The sequence below is a fragment of the Sander vitreus genome, chromosome 3, assembly GCF_031162955.1.
Source record: "Sander vitreus isolate 19-12246 chromosome 3, sanVit1, whole genome shotgun sequence".
NCBI lineage: Eukaryota > Metazoa > Chordata > Actinopteri > Perciformes > Percidae > Sander > Sander vitreus.
Genome location: NC_135857.1, coordinates 25,142,650 through 25,166,422, shown reverse-complemented (window position 1 = coordinate 25,166,422; position 23,773 = coordinate 25,142,650). Strand labels below are relative to the sequence as shown.

Sequence of the window (23,773 nt, the reverse complement as noted above, 5' to 3'; positions counted from 1 at the left end):
AATTTTAATTCAAATTCCTGCTTTGTTCTAGTTTAACAGCTAAATTGCTCCAACGTGGTTGGTCAATGGCAGTCAAAGTGAAGCACTTGTGCTTTTAAGAAGCTGCACTGATTTTGGAATTAATCATGACGGCACACAAGTAATGACACTAAACGTCTGAAAGATGGCAGCTCCATTAGAATGATAATGGGTTAGCGGAGATATATTCTATATCCACAACCTTCCACTTCCGGGATTGCTCCTTTGTCGCTGGAAATTCCACTGTATGTCCTTCTTTTCGGCCGGATGTCCGTTAACTTACGCTTTGTTTGTGTTGGAATTTTAAACTCTGGTCGATTTATAAGGACTATGGTTAACTGCTCCTCAGATCTCTGCAGGGTAAATCCAGACAGCTAGCTAGACTATCTGTCCAATCTGAATTTTCTGTTGCACGACTAAAACAACTTTTGAATGTAGACGTTCCACCAAAACAAGTTCCTTCCCAAGGCTATTTTGCCGCAGCACCGGGGCTCTTTGCGGTGCTTAACGCCGCTCAAGACAATTGTGATTGGTTTAAAGACATGCCAGTAAACCAGAGCACATTTCTCCCCCATTCTGGAATGCTGTGTGGACTAGCCAGACCCTCCTCCGCAGTGCTGTGGAGGAAGGTCTGGCAATGCGAGACTAGCGGAGCTGTAATCATAAAGTACAGCAGGCCAGGACTACAGTGGGAAGACGTACACGAGGTCTTGCTATACATCACAGTACATTATGGCATGGCTAGTAATTACTTGACATGTACACTTTGAGACTATCTACCCTTTTTTATACTACATCTACTGCCGCTCCCTAACACTGACATTTTTAGGTTTTTTGAGAGTATAAGTATACTCTTCCACTCTACTTCTACAGCCATCACCTACAGGTATCCAGAGGCTGTGAGCAATTGCTGAGTAGTTTAAATATGCACTTAGAGACAGTCTGTCCTGTCCAACAAAAGCCTAGGTAAAGGGGGAAATGGAGTGGAATTGCTTTTAGGTAGAAGCACTGCTTTAATATTCACTTGTATCAAAAAGAAAACATTTCAGATATGGGTTCCAAAAACACATAATGAAGAGCTCAAAGTGTCCTAGTATGTTTTCTGAGGATGAAGCAGCAAACATCAAACTACAGGCTGAAAGCATATCTGGTTGGCAGCCTTTGAAAGAGGCCCAGGCAGCTCACTGAACTGTATTGGGCTGTGTGCTTCAGATGAGAGCGTCAGAACTCGGTTCATCTGCCATGTCAAAAGACTTCACACTGTCTCTGCAGGGCCATTATTCAGATCCTACTGACCAAGATGAAAGCCTCTGGAACTTGTGGTGACTCAGAGCTGTTCCAAAAGCCTTCACAAAACTTTGCAGAACTGGCAAAATATCAACCAAAACCCATGCCCCCAAAGCTTTCCACCTCACCTCTGCTCCGTCCCAAGCCAAAATAGGGACAAGACGATAATGACCCAACTGGCAGCCACTCAGCTCTCCCACTGTAGCATCATGAGTGAAAATGAAATTGATTTGAAAACCTACGCCGGCCCAGGCTGGAACAGAAGGGATTATTGTGCTGATTGTACTAATACTGTGTCCCTGACCTACCCCTATCCCACTCTAATTCTACCCATCATACTCTTCTCTCTTCCCTATGTTTGTCCATCTCTCTCTCTCTCTCTCTCTCTCTCTCTCTCTCTCTCTCTCTCTCGCTCTCTCTCTCTCGCTCTCTCTCTCTCTCTCTCGGAAACCGTCATTCTTCCCTTTTATCATTTTTTTCCCTTTATCCTGCTCATAAAGAAGCTCACTTTTTTCCTCTTTTCCCCTCATCTGATTTCATATTCACTCTGTAAATTGGGTTAAGACAGCACAACTGGACAATTGAATGCTGGCAGAGAGAAAAAAAGAGGGAGAGAGAGCGATGAAGAGATAGAGCAGCTGAGGAATGCCTAGCGAGGCTCTAAACCGTAAAAAAACAGGCAGCAGTCCAATGTGATGAGCTGTACAGAGAAATATAGAGCCCCCCCCCCCAACCCGGGGGGCTGGACATCCCAAATGATGTTGCAATGTTGCCCTCTGCCCGGAAATCCAGAAATTAATCTGTTATTCCTGTTTTCCTCCCTCCACTTGGAATACAGCCTGGACTGTCTTGCCCACAGTATCACCCTACCAAATCATTGTACTGTCTGTGAAAATTAATATCTGCAGTGTCTTCATCATAACTTAATGTGACAGCAAGGAATTTTGATTACAGGTCAGTTTTATGTAATGGTGGTATACACCACCATACACACACACACACACACACACACACACACACACACACACACACACACACACACACGTTTGGGCACATTTTCACTGTTTTAAAAATGTCATTGATTATACTTATCAACACATTACAGGTCTCACGGAGCCTCACAAACTCAAGTAACAATATGTTACTGTACCAGGTAGCACTAGCTGCCACCTTAATCAAACTGTCTTTGTAAAAATAGTCAGACAATGTCTTCTTTTTCTCCCAGTTTTACCCTTTTCACTGTAATTCTTGTATGTTAAATAAATGGCATTGATAAACACATTTTGGGGTGTGACGCTTACATTTTACCAACAAGTAACGCATGCCCTGTTGAAAGACAAAATGTCGATGTTGGATGTTTTTTTTTTTTTTTTTTTTTAAATAACTGAAGTAAAAAATAAAGTTACTTGTGCAATATTCTCACATGTAAATTATGGTTAAGCTAAGGGAGTCATCAATATTTGAGAAAACCACTCTCCAGCACAACCAGACAGGCCTTAACCTGGAACACACAAGGGAAAAGAAAGCCAGGAAGACCCAGGAACAGCTGGAGAAGGTCTGTGGAGGCAAAACTCAAGGAAACCTCATCAACAACAACAACATCATCCTGGAAGGAAGCAAAAAAGACTGCCCAACACCGAACCAGCTGGAGAAAGTTCATGTTAAAAGGGTCATCAGTGTTGATCTGTCAGAGGGCAGCATGAAGTCAGACATGCTACATGCCCAAACAATAGCCGATCAAAAATTATGACCAAAACAAAATTAATTATTTATTTTTTTGTGCTGTCGGGTTGACACCAGGTGTACTGTGGAAATAAATGAGCAGCTGCTGGGAATGTCAGATAATTTCTAATAACTGGAAAGTCTTTATTTCCACTTTGGAAAAGTGCAATTCTTTGGAGGTTGGCTGATGCACACAGCAGCACTCTAAGATGCATCAGCCATCAGAGTGCAATAGTTGAGGTTTTAATAATGCAAATGAAAATAATTGTATTCTCAGGCGTTAAATTGTATCAGAGCTTGAATTAGACTAACATCATGTCTTATGTAGTGTCTGAGCCTCTAGTAGATTTCAGAAACATAATATCTGGCTGATTCTAACTCAAATTAAAGGCAGAGTTCTGGGGTAAGTATTGACAATGATCATCTGGGGCAAAGCACAAGTGCAGAATCATCTTCCCTGAAATGAACAAGCCAGGCAGAGTGTATTGCCAAAGAGCAGATAATTGACCAAGAGGAGAGCAATCACAGAGACTGGGTCAGTAATGCTTTAATAAGCAATTGTCAATTATCAGGGCTTCGCCTGACATTGCAAGCTTACCCTTTCAGGCAGCTGCATAGTTAGGACTCAAAAAAAATAATTAAAAAGTAAACTATTGTGACTCAGATATGGCTTAAAGAAACTGTGAAGAAACATTTATTTTTCCTTTCCTCAGATTCATATTGTGACTTGCAGATGATGAGATTAGATTGATTTCACTTGTTGGCATCATCCTTGTAAAAAACAACAAAAAACAGGCTACGTCACCATGGAAGGGGGCTCTGAAATATGGGATGTTTTTTAGTGACCTAAATCATGTAGATCTGAAATAAGACGTGATACAGGCCTAGATTTACAGTTTTTCACGATCGCTATGACAATTTTTTCAATACTTTTAACAACTTTCCTAAACTCTTAACACACCAACACACCTACAACACACAATTGGCAAAACAGTTCATTTCATGCTCAAAATCAAACATTGTAAACTAAACTCCAACACTGATAATACCCTTATATAATAGACAATAGTATATTGTATTGATCATAGATTGTGTTTTACACTGCAGTTTCTCTTGAAGTCTCTCTACATTTTTGCTTTGCTGGGTTTAGTAAATGCATGCATATTTTTTTTTTTTTACTGTAAAGATTATTTTTATATATTAATATTTTTGCCACCTTTATTTGACAGGACAGCTAGTTGAGAAACGGGGGAGAGAGAGGGGGAAGACGTGCAGGACATCGTCACAAGTTGGATTTGAACCCTGGACCTCTGCATTGAGGCATAAACCTCCAAGTAAATGTGTGCTCTACCCACTGACGCAACCCGGCCACCATTTTGTTTCTTTTGCTGCAGAGATTCAATGCAAAAAATGAATGACCCATCTCAGAGTAGCTTTATAGTTTATGAAAAAAAGGAGACAGAGACATAATTGTCCTGGTACTCCTCTTCCTCTCCCTCGTGAAGGCATTTTTCTTATTTTCTGTGTTCATCTACAGAATATTGTTCAAATAGGTCCTCTTTTACTGTACTACCATATGATCATGCGATTGAAAGAACCTCAACAGCTGAGTGTGTTTCCTAGAAGGGAATCAGCTGTGATTGATCTATTTGCATAGTTTCAAACAGCTGTTTCTCAATAAATGCATGTATAAAATCCAGGGGATATATTTGTGTTTCAATTTACAATATGAACAGCTGTTCACTTTGACTTTAGCCTATAAGTTAGGTTTAGAACATGTTGTTATCTGTTCTGACATACAGTGTGAAAACATTTGTAAATTTGGCAATACAAAATCATTGTTTTGGTCTTGGTGGAGCTTGTGTGTAAAAGAAGTTCAAGCATTTTAAATTTGTGTAACTGTAGGCATTTTGTGTCAAAAGCAACAAGAAATGTATTAATTGTATAGCCTACACAGACGGATGTTATGCTAACTGTGTTAAGAGTTTAGGAAAGTTGTTAAAAGTATTGAAAAAGTGTCATAGCGATTGTAAAAAACTGGAATATGCTGGGATTAATGTTCACACTTTCCAGGGGCAAATGTCACTTCAAGAAGATACAATTTTTCAAAGAAAAGTCCCCCTTTACAGTAAAAAGACAGCTTGGGGACAAATGTAAGACCCAAATAGTCCGTAATCTTTGAACTCAACACAGAGCCTCCAGATCATTAAAACGGTAAAGAACTTAGGATGCAGCATGCATACATTGTTCTGCGTAAAGCATGTTACACAAGACCAACTAAAGAGCCAAAGAAACTATATTACAAAACTTTACCACCAATATGGTTGTTGTTACTAGAGCTTTAACCCACACATGTTAAGACTAATTCACTCCACATTACAAATGCTGGTGTGGAAATGTTAATCTAAGACAGTCCAACATCCTGGCTGTCTTCAACAGCATACTCTCTTAAAATTAACCCCTTGGTGACCTGCTTAGGCAAAAGAGGTTAAAGGTTAAGAACAGCTAAATATTTATATCTACAGTAACGCTGACATAAAGGAGACCGTGCTGCAGTGGATCTCAGTCTTATCAGACAGAAGAGAAGATGGTGAAAATCAATTAAGATTCCATGCTGTGTTCCCTATAGGCACCCACAGTTGCTGGAGATAAATGTCAATATTTAGTTTATGTTCAAGTCTGAGGGGAAATTAGATTCTGTGAACAAAGCGTTGTGTCACCACATGCTGAAACTCCCCCCCACCCCCCATCTCATCTACAGTAGGCAAACCTGTCACAACAAAGTATTGGCAGATGTTTGAATGGAATGTTTAAATAATAATCAATCCTGATCAAAATCTAGAGTATTTACACTATGATATGTAATGCATCGCAAAATCAATCCATAAAAAGAAGAAAATGAAACACCTACACACTTACTCCACGCCACAAAAGTTTAATAATGACAATGTTTTGATCCTATTTGGATCTCCTTCAGGTCAAATTGTTTTGGAATCACATACATTAATCCATTGCCATTACAAAGCTTAAATATGTAACTTTGGTACAGGCTTTCACAGTGAGCCACAATAGTGTTACAAATCTGAAAGTCGTGAGCATAAAGAAAAAATACTTAGTTATTCAGCATGACACAGTTCTAGGCCCCTGGTAAAAATGCATTTCCTTTCTCATTTCAGTAGCGAGGCCTGCTGCTGTGTTCTGTCACAGCAGTTGTTTGGCCACACACTGTTTCTCTGCTCCAGCATCTCTCCTCTGGTGCCATGAATGTCATGACTGCAGCTACAGGCTCCACTAAAGGAGCACGGGCCTTATTACGCCCCCAGGTAACCAATATCCCCTCAGCCTTCACAAAACCCAGCTTATGGGCTCAGATACACTGTGTAGCTCGACAAATTACGAGCCAACGGCCTCCCACCCCTGCTCAAAGTTCGCGCATTTTAGCCCTTATGTTTTTTTTCTTCTTTTCCTCTCGCTCCCCCAACCACCCCCATATGCAATTTGTCAGGTGGAAACTGGGTGTGAAAAATGGTTGTATTTTTCAATGGAGCCACAGGGGTCTGAGTTGCAGTTTATCGTTGCCTGACTGACAATAAATAAGACTGATCGCTAAAGCCAACAACATACATTATAAACATCAAATTAATTATGACCCTCCCAGAGTGATTACCATAAACAATTATTCAAGGGTCGTTTATCAGAGATAATGGTTAAAACAGCGGACTTAGGATGCAAGTGTTTTCTCGGAAAGGAGAATCTAATTTGGCTTAGGCTGAGTGCAAAAGCCTGCCACCACCTCTAAAGGAGACAGACTGACTGGGTGACTAAACAGCTGAATATAGCAAAGACGCAGTCAATTGGATTTGGAAAAGTGAAACAAATAGCTGTGACCCTTTGTGAGTTCAACAGTAACTAAGTCAATTGACTCATTTGATCAGCAGGTATCTGAATGGATGGCACCAGGTTGGAGAAAGGAATCCATTAAAGGGAATTATTCATTTTGTGTGTGTGTGTGTGTGTGTGTGTGTGTGTGTGTGTGTGTGTGTGTGTGTGTGTGTGTGTGTGTGTGTGTGTGTGTGTGTGTGTGTGTGCGCGTGTGTAGGCATGTGTATGTGCACCTATATAAGCTCAGGGCACATGTGAGGAAACGTGCTTGTGTGTCTGTCTGCAGGCTTTTCTGACTGGCTGTGTTAAAGGTCTATCCTTTGCATTCTATATTCTATACTCATTAGGCAAGACTGGGCGGTAGTACTGTAAATAAAGTATGAAAGTAGGGAGAGGACAGAGAAAGAGTGAGGGAGAGGGAAAAATCAATGTGATTGAGTGTTCTGTGTGCAGCCTATTATACCACTGGACCTCCATACAGTGCATGGGGATGCAGGCGACTGAGGCTGGGGGGGAAGGCAAAGCGCCTTGTTTATAAAAACCAACAAAATCTAAATCCCCTTGCAGCCTGCCACAAACACATGGTCCGGATCACGTGAACACTGACATCTGCCCAGAAACATCACAATAGCATAGAGTTGACAGCTTGCATTGTCTAGGAAGTGATTAAGTTGGATGTGAGGCTATTGGACACAAAAAACGGTAACAGACTAAACTAGATTTAGAGACTGGAGCTTTATTAGGTTAAATTAACATCTTCCTGACACTGATGGTACTTCACCTAACTACGTATCCCCTACAGGCTGCAATTCATCTTTTCTCAACATCGAACAGTGATTCGTAAAATCTCAACAAGACTGCGCAGTTCTCTGTCTACTCGCATCATCCTCTTATCAGTGTCTCGATCCCTGTATTTGCAAGTAATCCACTCACAAACAGCAACTCCGGACACAGTGACGCACTTTGCATTATTAAGCTGTTCTTGAATTAAGTAAAACAAAACAGGGAGCTTGGGTGACCACAGCTTCGGCGCTCGGTGCGCCATGTCAGCGAAGGCATATAAGCATAAATCCCCCCAGAAGAAGGATGACATGTCACTGCAAAACTATAATTGCTAATAGGGAGGAGATGAAGGGATATTATGTAGATCATATGGTATGGACATTTTTGTCGGGACTGGTTGGTGAGATAAAAGTTGGAAACGTAAGCAAATTAACTGTCATCCGAACACTTACCACCTCCGTTACTTCTGTGTAATCGTGCGGAAAATATAAGTTAACCGCAGAGAAAACCGAAACAACAAAATATATATGTAGTCTATATCTTCCTTATGACAAATTAACGGAGTCCAATAAACGATACCCTTTGTTAGGCTACTGCGATCTGCAACATATGCAGCTGTCGCGGGGGAGGATGCTGCTGTGTATTCGGAGGGAGACGGTAGGAGAGGAAAGTTGGAAGATGAGTCTCTTACCTTATAATCGCTGTGTCGCCCTGGCGGATGGTGATGTTGTCGGTGGCCCGCTGCATATCCACACTCCGGACGGGGAATCCTGTGGGTATAAGACACAGGAGTCTGAAAAAAGAAGCCTGCAATTGCCTCCAACACGATTTGCGTCCGACTTGCATTTTAAAAGCACAGGAGCGCGCTTTTAGGGAGCTCTAGATCCAAGGGTTAAAAAAGAGGGGGAGGAAGAGTAGTAGTTGTCCAGACTTCTCGGAAAACGCGGGATGCCTTTTATGTCCAAAGCAGTGCTGAAGGGATGGGTGATACGGGTTTCCTTAAAGATCTTTGGGACGAAAACGTGCAATGTTGTCCAGTGATGCGTAATGCTCTCTGCGTAAAGGGACGGCACAGCCAGCAACTGCGATGGAGAGAGGCAGGCTTCTGATCAGAGTCGCCCCCCCCCCCCCTTTCTCTCTCTCTCTCTCAGATTATCCAGCCGTCTGGCTGTGATGCTCTCTTATTGCTTGTCAGGACAACAGCACCACCTGAGGTCCCTTTCAGTGATACACAACTAAGTGAGAACTGAGGAATACTAACGAAAGAAGTAAAAAAAAGAAAAGGAATACATAAACAAGTGTGCAGGAATATTATGAGGAGCAGTATATATCCCTCTTGTATAATTGGATACGATAGCCAAAAGGAGACAACAACCAACAGCCCTGACCAGGTCCACATGTGATAATATATACACAACTAGCCTACTGAATGCTCACCACCCCGGAGGGTAAGCCAAGCAGAAAAGACAATATCTCAGTTCCAATCACTGCAGCATCATGTTATCATTAGTCTTCAAACAAACTGTATGCTCACAGGTATCCTGTTATTTAGAGCAGTGAGACTTTCTGTACTGATGATTTAGTAAGGGGGAGAATTACATCAGTTCAATATGCTGTTAGGTAGTAAGCAGTAAAACCTGTCCTAAAAAAACAGCTATACATTTGATTATTTTGTGTGTACATTTTAGGATTTTCACATTATAATCACCATCAAGGACTCTTGAAACACTTTTTATTATTATTATTATTATAATATTATTTATTATATTATTATATGCATGAAATATTATGTTCTGCTAATTCTGACCATATACTTCCCCTTTACAGCTTAAATGAATTAAGTGGAAAAGGAGAGAGGAAAACAGCGCTAACACTCTGTTGACCATGATCAGGGCGAAGCTCAGCTGTGAATAGTTTAACCAGACATAATCATCTCTTGTCTAGACTGCCACGGGTGCCATGGCATGGTGCTGTAGGTCGGTAGGCAATTAAATCGACTTTCAACCTAAGAAGGGACCCACGTTTTAAAGGTGTGCACCTTTCCTTTTTAACAAAAATGTGAATGCAGAGTGAGCTTCTAATTTCACTTGCCAATCAAGCACCGGCTTAATAGGCCATGATCTAATGCTCATTCGACGATGTGCTTAATGAACTGCAGAGTAACAATTAAGGCAGTGCACTTAGCATTTTATTTGATTCAGAAAATACATTAATACTAATGTGAATCGTTGTCATGCATTGTACGGGCATTTTTGTTTTGCCACTAGAGGTGTTTGGTTAATAATTTCGAATCAGACACATAACACAGTTTTAATTCTAGTCAAGTACAGGACATGGTGAGGATATCATATATGACTTGAAAGTAGAATGATTAAATATAATGTTAACATTGCACTAAGTTCCGAGAACAACCCCCCCAACCCCTTATCTCTAAACATAATGCAATTGTTCAGAGTGAACCAGTACGAGGCAGTGGTTTTAAGCCTTATTTTCAGCATCAGCAGATTTTAAGCACCAGATCAGACATAAACCCCAATTTCACAGCCCCCCTGTAGCCTACTGTAACATTTCGGCTTTACAGCTACAGCTAGATCAAAGAAAAGATGAATGAAAATCAAATACAGTTTTATGAAATACGTAATTGATATGTGTGTTTGGATGTGCTAATGTTAGTAAGGAACACTACAATCTTTTCAGGGAGTGATGGTTGCAGAGCTGCTCCCTACTTGGCCCTTAAAAATCAGTGCCTGTTACCATTTCCTCAAAGCTTCTGAAGGTTTTTGCTGTCTTGGAGATTGCACAGTTTATGAAAGTGCATATGCATTAAGACCACTTAAAAAAGGACTTCTTGGCTCAGAAAAGGAGAAAAGAGGCGCTCCTCCGCATACAGATTTATACAGGAATGGCTCCCATGTGGCTTTTAGCTATTTTTTTTTTTTGAAATTATCACCAGTCAGTCAGTGATCTGAGAAATATTGTGTGTAATTATTAGAAATCCTATCCTCCTTGTATGGCAGAGAGAGATGGAGGAGGGGAGGCCAGGGACACAGCAGCTTTAACCAGTTCCTAACAAAAGGCCAGTGATCTCTTGCTCTACCCCACACTGGAGAACACACACACACACACACACACACACACACACACACACACACACACACACACACACACACACACACACACACACACACACAAACAAACTGAGTGCTGGAAGACAGAGGTTATTATCATGCAGGTGGGATGCTCTTGGTTAGTTGGTGTTGTGGTTTAGAAAGCAGAACTGGTCATACATTCTGCTGTAGTGTGCTAAAATAGAAAAACATAATATACTGTAAGTAATAGTAATAAACAATAGATGTGTAACATGTCCCATTCAGGGAACAGTGACATGTTAGCTGTTAGTTTACAGCCAAATAAACAGAAGATGACACACCCACGGAGGTAAAATGATGTTATTATAGAATTTGTTTCGCTGGCGATATATACAGCTCATTTGTCTATACTGTGTAATTCAGGAACAATGACAGGTGTAAGTTGTGTGACATGCCTACTTTTCTTTTACTGTACCACAGAGCCAAAGAGAATTTTTTTGCGTTTAATAATAGTGCTAATGCATAATATATTGAGGATAAATACACAATAATTGGTATCTTCTATGACAAGTAGGGCAGTCTGTGACAGATGAATGATAAAACGAATTAACTTCTATGAAGGGAAAGCAGAACATGATCTATTATTCAACTCTGTATAGTTCAGAAGAAGGTGATAGCAAGGAACGCTCCAGGAAGCCATTTTATTGAAACACACCAGCGACTAATGTAATATAACTAGAAATCATGTCTTTGCTCCTTCGTGCTTTGCAACTGAGGCGATCACACTGCATCGTAAATTACGCTAATGTTTCTGATATTTTTTAGCAGTACATGACTCTGCCTTTTGTAATTTTTTTACACAAGGTCTGCATCAAAGGGCAGCCACTATAAAGTGATTTTATTAATACATATTATGAGGTGCCCTGACTTTCTCCCCATCTCATTAGTCATAACAACTCCGGCAGAGCGACTCTGCATGTTCTCGCCAATCAAAAAGGGAGAACTCAGAACAGCAGAAAGAAATTGAGATGTATGAGATATAAAGTCAGAAAATCCACTCTTTTAACTGAATTCACACATACTGTTCCTAAGATGTTTGGTCAATTAACATTTTCAAATGTTAAATAAATGCATCAGCGAATCAAGCCTTCAGTCTGTGACATAGCACCCGCCTTGTTGGTTCAGAGCCTGACTGACTCTTTGTTACTTTCCTGAATAGCCCTTTAGTTGAAATGAAGCCGGGACATAATTTGATTGCATTACCCCACTATTGTTACAATTAGAATAGTATTTAATATTGTACACAAAATCTACAAGGACTGGCTCAAAATACTTTTTATGTGGCAATTGTATAGCTAATAAGTATAACTAATAATCTCAAAACACAAGCATTGCAGTTTCATGCTGTTTTAAAATGCATGCTCTTTGATGTGATTACAGTATAAGAATAGAGCATAGCAACTGGTTACAATAATTTGCTTTACAGTCTACTTCAGATACAGCATGTGATGGATGATGTATCTGTCATCTGTGTACTTAAGAACCATGCTGCTGGTGTTTGTCTCACAAAGTCAGATCTTTGCGATTGAAGAACAACAATGTGATGTTGGAGAATGAAGTCAGTAAGGCTGACTGTAGTATTGCCTCCACCTTTGGGAGTCTTCTTCAATATAGATGAAACCATACATTTCAAGAGTGAAAATGGCTGCACATTGTTTTATAACACCATACCATGACCTGGATTTCATCAGTATTACCTAGATGCATCATCACTGCCGAGACTTCATCATTTGATGTGTCTCTCTGTCACAGTTTTGTCATCCAGACACCTGTTGTAGGTTATGCACTCTCGTTTGAAAAGTTTTACAGAAAACATAGTGTGTTCATGTCACGTCTTTCTTGATGGACTGTGTAGGCATTTCCATCGATTTTTTACACCAGATCAGTTTACTTATCATGGTTTGTTTTACTCATCCTGTAAAAATAGTTGTACAACATCTTATGTGGCTTATGTATGCTGGCCAAGTTAAACCAAAATGTTTCTGAAACACTGCATTTTTGTTTTAGATGTATTTTGGCTAATCTTTGAGGAACATTTATAATGGCACACACACCATCATGACCTGCACACACAAGCAAACAACGGAATTCATTAATAAATTATGCTGATAGTAAATATATCAAATATGGCATTTCACCTTGGCTGTTAAACTGCTGTCAAATATCATACTGAGTGTAAATTGCAGCGTCTCAAAAGTCTGTTCACTTAATAATGTCCACAGATGGAAGTCACTGTAGGAGGAAACAACGTGGAGGAGAAGAAATACTAAAATAATAACACAGTCTTAGCATGCACACAAACAACCCACAATCAGTCACACAATTGACTTATTGTTGTATTTGGTATAGTAAGCAAAGGGGTGTGCAAACATTTCAGAAACTTTGGCTGCTCACCATACACACACTGCTGTATCAAAGCCAAATGTTTCACTTCATTTGGTTGCAAACCCAATATTTTGGAACATGCAGCGTATTGTGCCAGTGTAAAGGTCAACAGCAAACCTCACAGCAGCAAAAGGAAAATGGAGTACAATCTTCCAGCTGGCCGGCCACAGCAACAGAAGCATCGCTGCCTCACTTTGGTGCATTTCCTCGTTGAGATGGCCACTGGCTTTTGCACTATGCTTTCACTCTGACAAAATGTTATAAAATGCTAAACAATTAATAGATTTTTCTGTTGGTATATATTGAGAAGTAATTTTGTCTGACTGAAATTAAGTTTTCAACTCCATTTGCTGACTTAGACTGAGCTGCAGTCCCCTGGAGACACAAAGGAGAAAATACAATTTTATTTAGTAAAATGCTCCCTGTTAATTTGTCCACCTTCCAGTCATGGAGGCATACATAAAAAAACAAAAACAATTACAAAATGACATTGTCCTTTCCTTGTATTTTGTTCTTCAAGTAATTTTGATTAACTAAGTGTTCATTGTTGTGTGTTCCTAAATATTGCAATATTGAACGTCATTTTGGATTTTGCAGTCTCCATCTTTGGGTCTTGGATCAATACTGATGTTGTATGAAACACAAATAATAAAGAAGTTTCAACAAGAGGAAGATCTATAATGGAATCCAGATTTTTCATCCACCTCCATTGCACTCGGTTCTGCTATAGAAGCTATAGAAGATCAATGAGGCAGGCTTGCCCCTCAGATTCCTCTTATTTTTTTTCTCCTCTTTCAAGCCAAATATGCTCTGTATCAAACTAAAATAGGCTGCATTAGCAAAACATGCCCCCCCCCCACACACACACACACACACACACACACACACACACACACACACACACACACACACACACACACACACACACTTACTGTAAGTGTGTGTGCATGTGTGTGTACGGGACAAAAACACTGAGACAAGAGATGAAAAACAGTTTTCTTCTCTTCATAAAATGGAGTGCATGCATAATTTCCCTGGCATTCCTATCAAAACCTGAGTTTTGGCAGGAAAATGCATGATACGGAGGAAAAAGGATACCCAGCAACGTACTCAGCAGTATACTGTATCACCCCTAACGCACACGCATACGCACAAGCATATGCACACACACACACACACACACACACACACGCGCACACGCGCACACACACGCACACACACACACACACACACACACCTTGGCCTGAAGCCTCTTGCTCTCTTTGTCTCTGTCAGCAGAAAAATAAAATAATGCAAAAATTTGGCACAAAGCTTGGTACATTGTAGACAACGTGCTCAAGTGATAGTTCAAAGTTTAGAGGGAATATGTTGTGAACACTTTTTGAATCTGTATTCAATTTAACTGCAAATATTTTTGCTAAAAGCACCAACTTCCCAGCACACGAGCTAGGTGAAACAAGTGAATGAAGAATCTGTGGGTTTATTCTACGCGGTAGGTGAAAGTGACAAATAATCACCTATGGGTTTTCTTTGTAAGTTTTATTTTTCTCTGCTTTTGGTGAGATTAAAATCAGAGTAACTTATTCTGCATTCCCAAAGAAGCCTGTTTATACTGGCGTAAAACCTACTTGCAAAGGCTGCCAACACCGACTTACACAAGACAACACACACAAAACACAATTCAAAGGACACAGTAAGTATAAAAAAAGCACTGCAAAGCCACCTTTCAAGGCTCCTTTGCATACATGCTTAACCTTGACAAAGTTTAAGCTGGCCTGTGAGTGGTTTTGTGTGTGACCAGATGTCTAATTGAACTGCAGTTCTGATGTTGTTATCTTTGTGCAGACCTATGCTGGTTTATATGTGTACTGAACTGCCTGTTAAAGAGTGATTTTCCTTCACCAGACGGTAGATTGTGTGTTAAGTGTTCCCAAGATCTATAAGCCAACTTATACCTGTGCTGTGTAATATGATCATATCTAAATGATTGTATGTTATGTGAAATAAACAAAATGAGCATCTGTTATCTCACAAACAGCAATGTGTGTTGTGTTTTCCATTTGTTTTCCTCTTTGACTCAAACTTTTGATCAATATGTGCTTTGCCAAAATATTATTTCATTCTGCCTTACAAACAGCAAGGACCACAAACTTGGATATGCAAAGGTAAAGCCAAATATTTCCTTAATGATGATTTCCTTAAGACCATAAGTGACCTGGCTAAGGTGTAATTGCACACAACTCTCCGAACAACACAATGTTCCTGCGGTAAGCAGCATGGTCAGCCCTGTCTCTTAAAAAATATGTTCCTGTACAACACAACTGCATTCCTAATTACGCTTTGAGGGAAATGTACTTTGTCCTGGATTACGTATGTCTCTGAAGTATCACAAACAAAGTCAAAGTCCACGAAAGTCCACCTAGAGAGGAGGTCGGTGTGGATGGATGGGTCAAACAAACAGGATTTTATGTACGTAACTTAAATTACGTAACATATTTCTATACATTTTTTAAACCCAAACAAGCAGTTTAGTTGCCTAAACCTTACCAAGTAGTTTTGTTTTAATTCAAAATGTTATCTACGTGTTTAAAACGGCAACCGTTTTACATTGTGCACCTGTTGCTGGAAAAAAAAAAAACATATATGTCTATATCTTAAAACATAATTGAGAATGTAGTTTTCTTGTATGGAAACATCATTTTTTAGGAGACAGGGTTGGCATGGTCCATCATGCAACTTACATTTTTGTTTGTTTCTTGCTCAGTGATAGCTTCTGACTTTGAGTTGGTTCATATAATTTATAATTTATATATTTATTATTTATAATTTATAGTTGAAACACAAAATGCAGTGGTCAGCAAACATCTCATTCCTACTAGAGCATGAGGATCGCATTCATCTTAGACACATGATATACTGTAGATTTACAGTATGAAAAAGCACCGTAAGTGTAAGTCAAAAAGGATTAGCATAAAAACAGCATAATATTTTGATGTGAAAGGTATTTGTATCTCCTAGCTGCGCCTTTGACAGCATCACCACTCCTTTGCTCTCACACTATTGCCATCATAAAAGGTACAGCAATTGCATCTATGGTTCAACTGGTAATGCAAATGCCCCAGGGCTCCACGGTTAGGAAAGCCAATCATACTGTGAGTCACACCACATCTGTACATTGCCAACCGTTTGACCTGAGCTTCCTCAATCAAAAGAAATGCTTTGAGTTAGCCCCTGAGGGTCATCCCTCCTCTTGTTCTATTTGAGAGTTCAGGCATAGAGAGGCTCCATGCTGAGGAGGATTGGTTTAGCCGCAGCAGTAATGTTGAAGGTGAAAACCTACAGGGTAACAAGATGAATTCCTTGCAGAAGTACAAGGATGTGCAGTCTGATAGATCGAAGGACTTGTCCTGGTGAGCACAAGGCAACTGTATGAGTCTATGAGAGTAAGTCCATGCTCTTCACTTAAGTTGTTTCTCTGTATAACTCATCTTCTAAATTATGGGATGCCTTTCAAGAAGTGATGGATGACTAATTAAGACTTTCAGAGTATGAGCACACACCAAATGACTTTGAGGACTGTGTACATAAATTAAAAGCAATGGTGTGAAATTGCCTCATTCAAGCACAGATTTACTGTTATTATATTTTGTAAATTTGAAGGGGTATTTCAGAGATTTGACACAAGCTAGTCAGAGACACCTTATGGTTGTAATACTGAAATATAAAATACAGATTGTTTGGACAGAGTTATCCCACTGAGATGTTGGACATAAATGAACGGCAGTAGATGTGGCCAATTAACAAAAAACATTTTAACTAGAATGCTGCCAAAACATACAATATACAATCTAAAAAGCATCCATCAAGCAGAACTACACCAAAGCTGCACAATCCTTTAAATGTTTTTTTTTGTTGTAATAAAAAATAATTACATTATTTTACATCAAACCCTACATGGTGATAGATATCCTGACCGTAATTAATAAAAATAACAATTGCATTTTTCAGGATCCTCCACGGTGAAGGTTAAAAAACGATTTGTAGGGCTGAAATAAGTTTTTCTATGGTAAAATTGTGAAGTGCTTTACATGTGACCACATGGTGGCGCTATGTACACCAAAAACTGCCCAGTTCTTTCTTTGGCCATAACCTAACTTTATATTACAGTAAATATACTAACAGCTTTGAAGTTGGTTTGAGTTTCCTCCCCTTTGTTTTTTTTTACAGTGTAACTAACAGACACAGAGTCAGACAAACAAGACCCAAAATAAAACCTACTTGGCAACTTCCAATAAACTTAAATGTTACGCTCAGTTTTTGTCGCCTAAACTTAACTGTAATGTCTGCCGAAACCGGCAGCTCGCAGTGCCCTTTATGCCGGCTACACATTGGCTGTGTGGCGTGAGCGTGGCGTGAGCATGGCATGTCAGTTGCGTGGCGGCTGCATGGCGTTTTCTATGTCTTTGCCCACCAGAAATGTGTCTGACGCGGAGCTGCTACTGCTAGCCATACACATGTATGTTTCCCATTTACCCTGCACTCAAGCAGTAGTATACTTATACTGATTTGATTACAGCAAAGACAACGTCGGCAGTATTGACAGCAAAATAGGCTACAGAATATTTCGTTCTGTAGACTTTCAAACATCAAAATGTAATAATAATATGTATTTGTGTCAAAATGACATATAAACATCTTTTCCTATTTGATTTTGCCTGGAAACACTTCCAGCATGTTTGCTTGTCGTGTGAGAAATAGGCGTCGGGCTGAGACGTGCGTGTCATGCAGGCAGTGTGCAAGCTCTAACCTGTTAACATGGGAGCCGAAATAAAAACGGACACGCCACACAGCTGACACGCTCATGCAACCAGTGTGTAGCCGGCGTTACCCGGCTCACAGTCACCTTTTATCGGGTAAACTAGCAACTGCCGCTGATATGGCGACATATCACAGAGCTCTGTAACCACCTACCAGTAACCTATTGTTGGGTAAACTCAACTAGCAACGGCCACTGATTCGGCAACATCTGAGGGAGCTCTGTAGCCGGCGTCACGTGTTTGTTTGTTTGTTTGTCATTCACGTTGTTGGTTTTTTAATGATTTTTTTTCCAAATCAAGAAACTTGACTCATCAGTCTACATTTTGCATGTAACTATTACTTCTTCGCCTATTTTCATAAAATATCACATGTAACGCTGTGCATACATTTTCGTACCACCACATCCTGTATCCATATGTGGAATTTGCCGTTCTTATACTTTGTCACCTCAATTCCTCGTTTGCTCCAGCATTCCCAAATAATAGCAAATGTGAATAGGGGTCGTTATGAGTTTCTTGCACAATCAACCTATGTGAGCGTTTTCTGGGTGACGGCGGTCTCAAATTACAGTATATTGCGCAACCCACGCTATCAAGAGAGCAGCCAAATATGAATGCATTCCTAGCAGATCCTATCATTCAGCTGTATTTATAAATTAAATACAGACCAACATCTGAAACAAAAAGCTGCATAACAATCCAGCGCCCTTGTGTCCCCTTCATATATTCCTGAAGCATGTACAGTAAACCCTGAAATGTTCCTTGGTAACTCCATGTTCATGACATGAACATATTCAAAGTGCAAATCTCCGTAAAGTATAGTTTCCTTTTAAAGGGACCCCCTGCTGAGACTGATTTATGTCTCGATCCTGAGCAGCCAGAGGCACAGCTTTGGAAATGCAACTGATGTGCTTCTTATATAGTTAAGCTGTTTCTTCAAAGGAGGGAAATCAAACAAGTAGGTCAAATACCTGCCGGATCAGATTGTTGTCTTTTTTTAGTCTGCATGTACACTGCAGTCATTTACTGATAATGGCACCTATGGGAAGAAACACTTATGTGAAAAAGATTTATATAATAATAATTATCAAATCATTAACAACTGTTATGTGGCAAAGATAAATGTCTGATGTGAGAAAACACAATCCTATTTCTACCAACCTCCAAAGATGTAACATCTTGTGGAAGAAAACGCAGCAAGCATCTTCTTACAGCATTGTTATTTTTTTGCCAAGTTGTTGCAGCGCAGCAGTACCATTAGAAGCAAAAAGGCTAACTAAAATTGCATGTGATTGGCAGTTGGAAAGGCTGAGTGTCTGTGCTGAGAAGGATTTAACCCATGAGTAAGTGGGTAAAATTGCTGAACATCCACAAAAGAATTTTTCAATAAGCTTTACCAAAACCACAAATGTAAAAGGGCCCTTAGGAAGAAAGTAAAAACACGCACATACATGCACAAATCTAAATTGTTCTTTTCCTTAGCAGTCTGGTGTGCCTCCACATTCTCTCTCTCTCTCTCTCTCTCTCTCTCTCTCTCTCTCTCTCTCTCTCTCTCTCTCAAGTTTTGTCTATCCTTTTTCTCTTGCTGCCTCTGTGTTTCTCACTCTACCGGAGATGAATAATATAGACCCTCTCATTGTATAAACAGAGTGATTCCCTGGATGAGATTCTCTCTGGGGATTGAAGAGCCACAGGCCTATCTCCAGGCCCTCCCCTCTAATCTGCATTCTCCCTTTGTTCTCTTAATTAGGAGGCCATGGACAAGAAGGCACAGTAATTGCAGGCAGTTGTTGGAGATTTCTCATTTTAGTCATCCCTTGTGACACAATTTTTCTCCCCAAGTCATATTTATTTTTATCTTTTCATCTTCGTCATCTTAGTCTTTTTTACTTTACGCGTTCATCGTCTTCATCATCATCATACAACACAGTTTTATCTGCACAGTTTATAGTTTATAGAAACAGAGGCAATGAAGGGAAGCTAAAGGGCAGAGTAAATAATTAAGGGAGACAGAATTGCCACAAGCCACAAAAGTCAATAACAACCCAACATAAAAGCTTGAATGACCCATTGCTTATTAGGTGTTAAAGGGAGACTGCAGGGGCTTCATTTCTTGGGATAATAGCCTTATTTCATATCTAATAATATCATCTAAACGAGAATCTGCTCTCTAAACCTCCCCTGACAGAAATTAATATCTCTCTCTCTCTCTCTCTCTCTCTCTCGGGTGAATTACAGGGTAAATGTGTACAGCAAAGGAATGACAAGCCTGGGGCCTCTGGGCAGAGCACCATACAGGACCCAAGGGATCTTCACCACCTTCATGTATCAGCTATGACACATCTTTGTAATCCAAGAAGCTAAAACAGTACTCCCTTGTGTGTTTACATTCAGCGTTGGCATAGTCAAATCTGTGCACGCGCACATTCTTGGTCAATTAATATGTACATTCCAGAAATAAGTATGAAAAACATGATGGAAATAGTAAAGTGTTATTTTGTTGAAAGGGTATTAAATGCCCTGCAGGATTAAGCATGAGGTTGGAAAGAAAAGTAGTACTAATATTTTTTGTAGATGTAACTAATGCATAGCTGATAAAGATCCAAACAATGTCTAATAATGGTGTAACCGGTGTGCGTTACACAGATTACACTCAGAATAGTTAATAATAACCTTAATAGACCAGCCTCTATATTGTTTTATTATCACTATTATTGAATAAAACTTGTGCATTTTACATTAGACAGCATTAAATATTATGTACCATCTGCTGCTGCTACCTGTATACCTGGCCTTGGGATGGTGTTCTGTTCCAATTCAGAGTTTGCATCCTTCACATTTCAAGACTGAGTTGGTCGACAAGGCAGTTTTCCAACAGCGTCTCTACCCTGTGCAAGTAATGTGGCCTTTAGTCAAGATCTGGAGGACACAATCAGTTTGTCATTTGTCGCCTTCAATAACCCAAAATCCATAATGCATCCATAATCCATAATGTTTGTTTAAAGTGTTGTCCACCCAAAAATCCAACCCTTTAGTATCAAATATCCACTCTCTGCAGATTTAAAAGGCTAACACAAAGAACAGCAGCTGTGGTTAACTTGAATGGTGGTGGTTTGATAAAATTTTCACTTTCAAAAACATCCAAAGAAACCTCGCAAACCACTCCAGCAGAGTAATCTCTCTAAGTCCCTAGTGTGTGCTCTGTATATTCAAAACAGCCATGGATTTGCTTAAATTAGGGTAAATACATAGCCTGGATGCCAGCCGAACTTCGAAGTTCGGTCTGGACTTGATCCGTTGAGGAGCAATTATGCTCGAACAAGAGCTGTTCGGACCAATCAAATTGTGAGGGCGGGCTTTATACGATGATGGACAGATACAGTAACGAACAGTAACGCTCTCTCACATACACACACACGCACACACACACACACACACACACACACACACACACACAGACAGCTGATGGTGTCGCTGCGACTCAGCTGTTCAAGTAACAGAGGCTGGTTTTAGAACGTAAGCAACTTCACCTGTTTCAACAAGTCAGCTGGTAAAGTCAGCTAAAAACTATAGAAATGAAATTATCAATAATCCATTTTATTTCTACGTTACAAACAGCTTTACGAAATGACAGAGTTTTAGACGGAGCGGAGCCTCAACAACCCAAAAGCACGGTAGCGTAATGGTGGAGCGAGATAAAGAGAATCAGAGAAATAAAACGTGTTTTCGCCGATTCATCACTAGAAATGCAACTGTAGCAAGCATCTCACTATCACTAATGTTATCCACATTCATATTTACATGAAACAAATGATATATCCAGCTTCAAAAAAGTCTAAAAGTCAGGAGTTAGGACGGAAGTGCATTGTACAAAGAGTGGTTGCTATAGACAAAACACCGTCTTGTCTGTTGACAGTCGAGTTGAATTCTGTTGCTCTGATTGGTTGTAGGTCTATATAATGAGTGCAGAGGAATTTTCTTTCCCTGTTCAGTTGAAACACGCCCCATAATCACAGCCCAATGGAGCGGTTTCAGACTGACATTCTGATTAGAATCTGAGTATGACGATGTCAGGCTGTGTGTTCAACTCGAAAGTCTGATTCTTCAACCAGAGCCTTAAAGACAGCATACTGTTCACTTGTTTGGTTCACATTCTCACAAATTTATACAGAACACTGTCAGCTCAGCATTCAATGTGAAGAGCAGAACGTACCAAATAAAAAAATGGTGAGTTGAGATGACAGATGGGATATGACAAATTTATGACCCCTATATGCGCATACACACTCACACTCACACACACACACACACACACACACACACACACACACACACACACACACACACACACACACACTAGAGGTTAGATTCTCTGTCCGAGCCCGAGCCTGAACTGGACCCGACCCACGGCAATTTTTTTTTGCAGGATGGTAGGGGAAGAACCCGCCCTACTCTCCCTCTGAATGGCTAGTACTCGTTGCCTGCTCTGGTGGGATTGGTTATGTTTAGGCAAGAGGAGGGGGATTGATTATGGTTAGGGTAAGAATGTCAGGGTTAGCCAATCAGGGATGAGTTCCCTAATGAATATTCATGAGTCTTCCCCTACCATCCTGCAAAAAAAAAAACTCGCGGCCAGGCAGGGCCCTTGATCAGGCATTTTTTGTTTTTAGTCATTACTTTATTAGCCAAATTGGGTGGGGAGAAAGCTATGCCATAATCATGCGCAGTGTCTCCTCCACTCGCACGCATCACACCGGGCCTGCTGTGCTGTATGATGTAGCTTAAGTGCAACATGGAGCTTGAATATGTAAAGAAAAAAAGAAAAACAAGAGAATTAGCCTACCTTTGAGCAAGTTTGGAGGAAAGTTGGGAGGTATGGAACCATTTAAAAAAAGTTGTGGGCAGTGACAACATATGTGTTAGCTTTGTCGAGTGCATTAAGTTCGGCACGCTGCTCGTCTATGACAGCAAAAAAACGGGGACGATGAACAGACACATGAAGCAGGCTCGCCATGGCAGAAAAGATGATAGTCATCCTTCAATGTCCTCTTTTGTTACTTCTCTAAGCATACCGCTTCTAAACAGATTTCTTCTGAACAGATTGTTCAAACAACTCAGTATTGTAGTTGAGAACGTCATTTATAATGGCCCACGTATTAAAATAAATGTCGGGTTTAAATCGGGCTCAGGCTCATATCCATCCATCCATCTTCATCCGCTTATCCGGGGTCGGGTCGCGGGGGTAGCAGCTCCAGCAGGGGACCCCAAACTTCCCTTTCCCGGGCCACATTAACCAGCTCTGATTGGGGGATCCCGAGGCGTTCCCAGGCCAGGTTAGAGATATAATCCCTCCACCTAGTCCTGGGTCTCCCCCGAGGCCTCCTCCCAGCTGGACGTGCCTGGAACACCTCCCTAGGGAGGCGCCCAGGGGGCATCCTTACCAGAAATCCAGTTAATGTGTCGGGCCGGTCTCGGACACAACGTGCACAGGCTCGGGTAGGGTCGGGCTTCATTTTTTTGGGCCCAATCTAAGCTCTAACACACACACACACACACACACACACACACACACACACACACACACACATAGTAAGGAATCAGCCAACCAGTCAACAGCAGAAATACAAAACAGCATGGAGTTGTTTTTTCACTTTTCATATATTAGTGCTGATGAGCCTACCAGGCAACTGCCCACTGTTCCAGTTGGCCAGTGAGCCCCTGGTGCCTGAT

General features: G+C 40.5%; 1 protein-coding gene across 2 annotated transcripts in view; it reads right to left on the bottom strand.

Moving 5' to 3' along the window:
• lsamp (limbic system associated membrane protein) overlaps window positions 1-23,773 on the bottom strand; it is a 450,071-nt gene that overhangs the window by 213,078 nt on the left and 213,220 nt on the right. Inside the window, exon 2 of one of the 2 annotated variants that reach the window (XM_078246655.1) lies at window positions 8,384-8,462. In XM_078246655.1, coding sequence (XP_078102781.1) covers window positions 8,384-8,462 — 79 coding nt within the window. Of the gene's footprint in view, window positions 1-8,383; window positions 8,759-23,773 lie in introns of those variants that run through there. The other variant, XM_078246654.1, reaches the window with a different exon arrangement.